This window comes from Crinia signifera, chromosome 12 (genome assembly GCF_055691185.1).
Source record: "Crinia signifera chromosome 12, ASM5569118v1, whole genome shotgun sequence".
Classification (NCBI taxonomy): domain Eukaryota; kingdom Metazoa; phylum Chordata; class Amphibia; order Anura; family Myobatrachidae; genus Crinia; species Crinia signifera.
In genome coordinates this window covers 57,117,089-57,124,796 of record NC_139228.1, presented here as the reverse complement: position 1 = coordinate 57,124,796, position 7,708 = coordinate 57,117,089, and the positions used below count along the sequence as shown (strand labels likewise).

Below are 7,708 nucleotides of genomic sequence, written 5' to 3'. Positions count from 1 at the left end.
GCCTACACCCACAACCAGCACTCAGCAAGCCACACAGCAGCCTGAAGGTCCACCAAGGAGAGGCTGTAAAAGGCCAAGGCAGACACCAGATACTGAGGTGATGACTCGCCAGATTCTGGAGTCTGCCAATCGGCTCCTGGCATTGGATGAAGATGAGCAGGACCACGTGGGGAACAACGTTGCAAAAAAAAATGCGGAAACTAGATCCTGCAACAAGGGCAGAGGCTGAAAGGATCATCAATGACACCCTGTACCGGGCCAGTGTCGGGACCCTTACCCGACAAACCTGGCTCACAGATGACCCCCCTATGCCATTCCAACCCATCAACCCTGCCCCAGTACTACACCACCAAATGTACCAGCCAGGTCATTATCCCCACTATCCCTAGTACCACACTTCAGAGCAACCATGGCAGCACCATGGAACCATGGAAACTCCCTCCCAAGCAGTGATGGATACAGACACTCCCCTCCATTACCAGCCACTTTAAGTTAATTTGATTTGGTTTATAGTTGTTTTTCTATATTTATTATAAATTTTTTATGGTTATGTTTCAAAGTTTGTCAAGTTTATAATAAAAGATGTTACTTTCAAAACATTATTTGGTGTTCGTGTCTAAAATCCAGCAGGGTATCTAGGGACAGACATACGCGTGGTAAGCGTCTATTTTAGTCAGCTGCCAGGGTGTGTAGGGACAGACATACGGGTGGTAAGCTTCTATTTTAGTCAGCCGGCAGATTGACTAGGGACAGACATACGAGTGGTAAGCGTCTATTTTAGTCAGCCGGCAGGGTGTCTAGGGACAGACATACGGGTGGTAAGTGTCTATTTTAGTCAGCCGGCAGGGTGTCTAGGGACAGACATACGGGTGGTAAGCATCTATTTTAGTCAGCCGGCAGAGTGTCTAGGGACAGACATATGGGTGGTAAGCGTCTATTTTAGTCAGCCGGCAGGGTGACTATGGTCAGATACGGGGTGCATGTATATTATTTGGCATATATTTACCTTCATGTATTGCTCCTGTAGAACTTGGATGATGGCATCACAGGTCTCAGGTATTATTAGTCCCAGAGCTTGAGAGGATATAGCGGTGCTGTACCTCAGATCCGCAAGGGTCCTCCCAGTAGCCAGGAAACGTAGAGTTGCCACCAGTCTCTGCTCAGCTGAAATAGGCCTCCTGAAATAAGTGTCCTCTTTTTGGATTAAAGGGGTGACTAGTGCCAGCAGCTCCATGAAGGTAGGGTCATCCATACGTAGATAATTCCGGAAGTCATCAGGGTTTTTCTCCCATATCTCCTGTACCAATGGCATATGGGAGAAGGTGTCTCGCCGCAGAAGCCAGTCTCTGGTCCAGCAGCTGCGATTCTTGCTCCTCTTTTTTTTTTTACAGACTGCAGGCCTGTGCTCTGTCCCCGGTGGTCTAGTGGAGTCCCTGACCGTGGCCAGTGTCCACGCCAGCTACCGCGGCTGTCTCCCACAGCGCGTGACAAGGCATCGATTTGTGCTCCCTAAGGGAGCCTTACCTGCTCCTTGTTCCGGCCACGCTGCGTGGGGGGAGATGTCCGGCGGTGCTAGGCGCTGTCCGTCTCCCCCGCTGGGCTGACCGCGGTCATCGGTGGAATGTCGGCACCGGCAGGAGTGGCGTGGCTGCTCGCTCCGCCTCAGATGATCGACCGCGAGGGGTCATCCTCTTCTCTGACCTGTCTTTTCTTCCCCACATTCAATCTGTCTCCAAACCATGTTAAATGCATCTAAAAAACATATTCAAAATACAACCGTATCTCACACAAGACACTATTAAATCTCTTATCCATGCACTCATTAGAACTGACTCTCACCACTACAATCCATTTTAAATGCTGCTGCTAGGCTGATCTTCCTTGCAAGACGCTCATCGTCTGCTGATCCTCTCTGCCAGTCCCTCCATTGGTTGCCTGTATCTTACCGTATTCAATATAAAACACTTCTACTAGCATATAAAGCTATTAACCTTACTGCACCAGCATATATCTCTCGACTTATCACAAAATCTCTCCCATCTCAACCACTCCGCTCTGCACAAGATTTGCGTCTCTCTTCTGAACGGATCACTAGCTCCCATTAACTATTACAGGACTTTCATCGGGCTGCTCCCATCCTATGGAATGCCCTTCCACGCACAATAAGACTCTCTGCTAGCCTCCAAACTTTCAAGTGTTCCCTGAAAACTCACCTCTTTAGGCAAGCCTATCATATTTTAGTTCTACACGCATAACCCTCTGAGGCACTTAAGTATTATATAGCTTCCCTTCTGGACTTGTAACTTGGTATGCTTTTACTGATGCCTGTCCTTGTGTTTCCCTCCTATATCCTTATAGATTGTAAGCTTGCAGCAGGGCCCTCTAACCCCCAAGTTTTCTGTTGTTACCCTGTTTGTTTTAAGTGCAACAGAATCTGCTGCGCTATATAAGAAACTGTAAATAAATGTTGCCCATAGCAACCATTCTGATTCTATCATTTTTCTAGAACACAATAGAGAAATGACCAACAGCATTTAATTAGTTGCTATAGGCAACATCACGTCATTTTGTAGAAGCTTTAGGGAATGTATCCCTTAGCATCGCGGGGTTGGGATCGTTTGGTCTACAGCAAGTTGGTCGACAAGCGTTAGGTCGACATGGTTCTAGGTCGACATGGGTTTAGGTCAATAGGTCGACAGCCAAAAGGTCAACATGTTTTTTTTACTGTATTTTGACCCGAATGTCGACACAGTCGACATGGACACAGTTTCCAATGCACCGAATCCCCTCGCATTGCTCACAATGCTTAGGGCACGGTGCCGAGCGCACTATTCTCCTACCATGCCTTAGTGGATGGTAGGACATGAAATACCGCCTGTCGGCTCATGTCGGCTGAAATCGGCACCTCAGCTCAAAAAACAGTGAAAAACCCCATGTCGACCTTTTGACTGTCGACATATTGCTTGTGTCGATCTAACAGTGTCGACCAACGTGCTGTAGACCCAATGACCGTATCCTGCATCGCGAACCCTGAGAGTAACAAGATCGGGAGCGTGCAGTGTGCAGTGCACTGCAGACCACGCGACCTTATATTAAAACAAAATGGCGACCGCGCATGCGCCCGCCGCAGCCACAGTGGAACGCCAGACTCTAGGCCTCCTCAGTCACACAGCGCCTGCCCCTTCCCGTGTGACATCACGTCCTGTGCGAGCTGCGGCCCCACAACGGGACGAGTGACTCTGGCGCCATGTACCCGGGATGGCCTCCTCGCCATGGCGGGCCCGCGGCCCCACCGGTGCCCCCGCCCGATCCCGGCTATCAGAGTCTCCGAGACCAGCACCTGGCACAGCTCCAGCAGCTGCAGCGCATGCACCAGCGCCAGCTAGAGAGCGTTCTGCCAGTGGGGGCGCCCCCTGCCGCCCCACGACACCCGTCGCCCTACAGCTACCCCCCGCCTTCCCACTATGACTACGGTCAGCAACCCCACGTATACCAGCCCCCGGCTCCTCCAGCTGAACCACCGCCCCCGGAGCCCGAGCAACCACCCCCGCCACCCGCCCCGGAGCAACCCCCACCACCGCCGCCTCCCAGTGCCACAGAGACCGGCACCGCCTCTCCCGATCGCAGCGCCGTCTCCCTAGAGGTAAGTGCCCTGTACATGGGGCGGGGATGGGACCTGAGCGATTGTATTGTAGTGGTGAGGGGGGATCTGGGTCATTTGTATTGTAGTGGTGAGGGGGGATCTGGGTCTTTTGTATTGTAGTGGTGAGGGGGGATCTGGGTCTTTTGTATTGTAGTGGTGAGGGGGGATCTGGGCCATTTGTATTGTAGCGGTGAGGGGGGATCTGGGCCATTTGTATTGTAGCGGTGAGGGGGGATCTGGGCCATTTGTATTGTAGCGGTGAGGGGGGATCTGGGCCATTTGTATTGTAGCGGTGAAGGGGGATCTGGGCCATTTGTATTGTAGCGGTGAGGGGGGATCTGGACCATTTGTATTGTAGCGGTGAGGGGGGATCTGGGCCATTTGTATTGTAGCGGTGAGGGGGGATCTGGGCCATTTGTATTGTAGCGGTGAGGGGGGATCTGGGCCATTTGTATTGTAGCGGTGAGGGGGGATCTGGGCCATTTGTATTGTAGCGGTGAGGGGGGATCTGGGCCATTTGTAGTGGTGTGGGGGGATCTGGGCCATTTGTATTGTAGTGGTGAGTTATTGTATTGATGCCGTGAGGAGGGGGTAAAACTGTTGTATTTATGCCATGAGGAGGGGGGTAAAACTGTTGTATTGATGCCGTGAGGAGGGGGCGCGGGTAAAACAGTGTTGCTGTATTGATAGCGTGAGGAGGGGGGGGGGATAAACTATGTTATTGTATTGGTTGCGGGTAAACCTGTGTTATTGTATTGATGGCGTGAGGAGTGGGCGCAGTTAAACATGTTATTGTATTGATGGCGTGAGGAGGGGGCGTGGGTAAACCTGTGTTATTGTATTGATGGCGTGAGGGGGGTAAACCTGTGTTATTGTATTGATGGCGTGAGGAGTGGGTGCGGGTAAACCTGTGTGTTATTAATGGCGTGAAGAGGGGTCATGGGTAAACCTGTGTTATTGTATTGATGGCGTGAGGGGTGGGGTAAACCTGTGTTATTGTATTGATGGCGTGAAGAGGGGGGGGGGGGTAAACCTGTGTTATTGTATTGATGGCGTGAGGGGGGTAAACCTGTGTTATTGTATTGATGGCGTGAGGGGTGGGGTAAACCTGTGTTATTGTATTGATGGCGTGAGGAGTGGGCGCGGTTAAACCTGTTGTATTGATGGCGTGGGGAGGAGGCGCGGGAAAACGTTTGTTTATTGTATTGATGGCGTGAGGAGGGGGCGCGGGAAAACCTGTGGGTACTTGTGTAGTTTCATGGCGCCATGCATCTGAGTCCCCTTGCGGGGCTCGCCCACGCTGCGGGCCCGCCACGCTATCTAAAATCAGCTCCATGCCAACATGGATAGTGGGGGTATGAACTATCCATGTTGGCATGGAGTTAAGTTAGTTTATTTTAGATAGTTTGCCGAGCGTACAAACCGGAAGTAGCTGGCGCCGTGAAACTACACAAGTACCAACCTGTGTTATTGTATTGGGGGCGCGGGAAAACCTGTGTTATTGTATTGATGGCGTGAGGAGGGGGCGTGGGAAAACCTGTGTTATTGTATTGGGGGCGCGGGAAAACCTGTGTTATTGTATTGGGGGCGCAGGAAAACCTGTGTTATTGTATTGGGGGCGTGAGGAGTTGGCACGGGTAATCCTGTGTTATTGTATTGATGGCGTGAGGAGGGGGCGCGGGTAAACCTGTGTTGTTGATAACGTGATAATATATATATATATATATATATATATATATATATATATATATATATATATATATATATATATATTCCGCAATGTGACTCATGCATCCAAGTAGACAAGACGATTAGTTAATGTGGTATTGTACCAGCCATATGTAACCAAAGGATTAACATAAAAACTTGTTTCAGACCTATTACTTTATTGCAGTTAATTTAAGTGACCTTTATACCGCTTTCAGACCGCAAATGCAGGGTCACCTCGGGACTTTGAAACGGTTCAGTCCCGTTGTGGCCCTTCATTTTGGTCTGTTAAGCACTCCGGGACGTCATGCGGGGGCGGCGTGTCATCGGGGAGGCGGCAGCGATTAGAGCTGGCGCTGCTCCAAGCACTGCCTCCTCCATTGGTGTGAACGGGAAATGGGTTTCTTGATCCGCAAAGCAACATGGCAATGAACCGGTAAGAACCCTTCCTTTTTTACCGGTTTGTATTACTGTGTTGCTACCGGTTTGCGGGACCTGGTAACCCCTTTCACATCGCACCAATTACCGGGTCAATCCGTCATGAACCCGGTAATTTGGTGCGATGTGAAAAGGGTATTATACCCCTTTCCCACTGACATAAAAATCGTGAGTTTTTGTCAGTGTAAAAAGTTAAAATCCCGGGAAAAGTGACCCAGGATTTTTTTCTTTATATAACAAATGTGAGTGACGCCGGCATTTTTTAGCAGATATTTTGAACATTGCTCACAGTTGTCAGCACTCAAATGTAATAAATCTGTTTTTCTTACGCGATCGTTGCTGCCAAAGAGACCAGATTTTGCAGCGTAAAACTCTAATACGGACAACAGTTTAACTGCTCCATTGGGCGCAATCTAGTGGTGGCCATGGGGCAGAAAGACTTGCCTCCCCCCAATGTGAAGCATTTGGATCTTGTTCTAATGAAAGGACGCATTGATTGGTGCAGGAAGATAATGAAAGCCGACCTGTGTCCACAAGCCGGACAATGATCCCAAACACAAGGTCAAAGTCCAGCTCTCAGTCCTAATGAGAACCTGTGGAACTATTTTGCAGCCTGCAAGGTCCGTTCTATCAAATTGTAGCCGGCAGGGGTTGAATACTTATGCAAGCGACTTTTCTGTGTGGTGTTATGCTGTCTGCAACAATATGTTTATCATTGTTATACAGGAAAGTCTTGACCCTATAGGGGGTTTAGATATGTTTGTAAGCCCTTGTGTATAGCAGCACACCTACAGGTCCCCTGTGAGAAGCGGTTGATTTGTACTGATGGCGATGAATGGTTTGATCTTTCAGGAGGAGCAGCAGTACTATTACAAACAGCACCTGCTGAGTCTGCAGCGAAAGAAGGATCGTGCCAACGAGGAGGCAGCGCTTGCAGCTGCGTCCTTAAGCGCTTCTCAGGCCCAGGATAGCAGGCTACATATGTCATCAGGCTATGCCTACCCACCATATACTCAGATAGTCGCTCAGGAGCCACAGCCGCCGCCTCCTATGCCAGAGACTCAGCCACCTCCACCGGATGATACGGTAAATTGAGCATGATCCTCCCTTCATAGTGTGGTGCGCATGTCCCCTGTCTCCTACCACATTGCCTCCTATAGCCACACTATGCCCAACAGGAAACTCTGTCCCTTTTATAGGTCCGTGTCCCACTTATGGCGTTTCCTGTTGACCACGCCCTCTATATTTTATGTCCTCCCAGTATCCTAGCATTGCAGTTTTTGCAGTGGGCGGCAATATTTATCCTACTAACATCCCACTGTGACAGAGGGTTTCCAAACCACAGCCCTTAAGGCACATTAACACAGTCCAGGTTTTAAGAATAGCCATACTTGAACACTGGGTAACAACCAACTAAAAGATGCCCCAAGAGTCCAAAATGTGGCACTACATGGACCAGCGTTTCCTGCGAGCTACTGAGTACATGTTGGCTTCTCGGCAGTGATACAGATTGGAATCTTTTCAAATCCGTTTATGGAATGAAATGGGTGCGTAAATGGGAAGCGAGAAACCCATAAACTAGATTAAAATAAAAAAGAAATCGCCATTTTATGTGAAAAGACTTCTGAAGACACCTGCGGTGCCCATGTTGTTCCATGTGACTCAATGAAGACCTTAGTCCTGCTGGTTGTGAGCTTATTTTATTAATGAGCATATTATGAGGGTGGATCAATAAGTACCTGTGTTAAGAATAAAGATGAAAGTTTTTCACAATTGTGTTTTTTTTATTTTTTTCCTCAACATAATCTCCTTTCTTGGTAATTCACTTTTCCCAACGTCCCTGCCATTTCTTTAACCCCTTCAGTGGTGTTTTTTTTTTTTAAGGGCGAATTATTTCTGGGGAGCGTTCCCTAGAAAAAA

At 49.1% G+C, this 7,708-nt stretch overlaps 1 protein-coding gene across 2 annotated transcripts in view; it reads left to right on the top strand.

Moving 5' to 3' along the window:
* The first annotated feature begins 3,147 nt into the window (after positions 1-3,147).
* The window catches only part of YLPM1 (YLP motif containing 1), a 39,927-nt gene continuing 35,366 nt past the window's right edge, over positions 3,148-7,708 (top strand). The window contains exons 1-2 of one of the 2 annotated variants that reach the window (XM_083166269.1): positions 3,148-3,643; positions 6,641-6,874. In XM_083166269.1, the coding sequence (XP_083022395.1) occupies positions 3,248-3,643; positions 6,641-6,874 (630 nt within the window). In that variant the 5' untranslated portion in view covers positions 3,148-3,247. The remainder of the gene's footprint in view (positions 3,644-6,640; positions 6,875-7,708) is intronic. The other variant, XM_083166270.1, reaches the window with a different exon arrangement.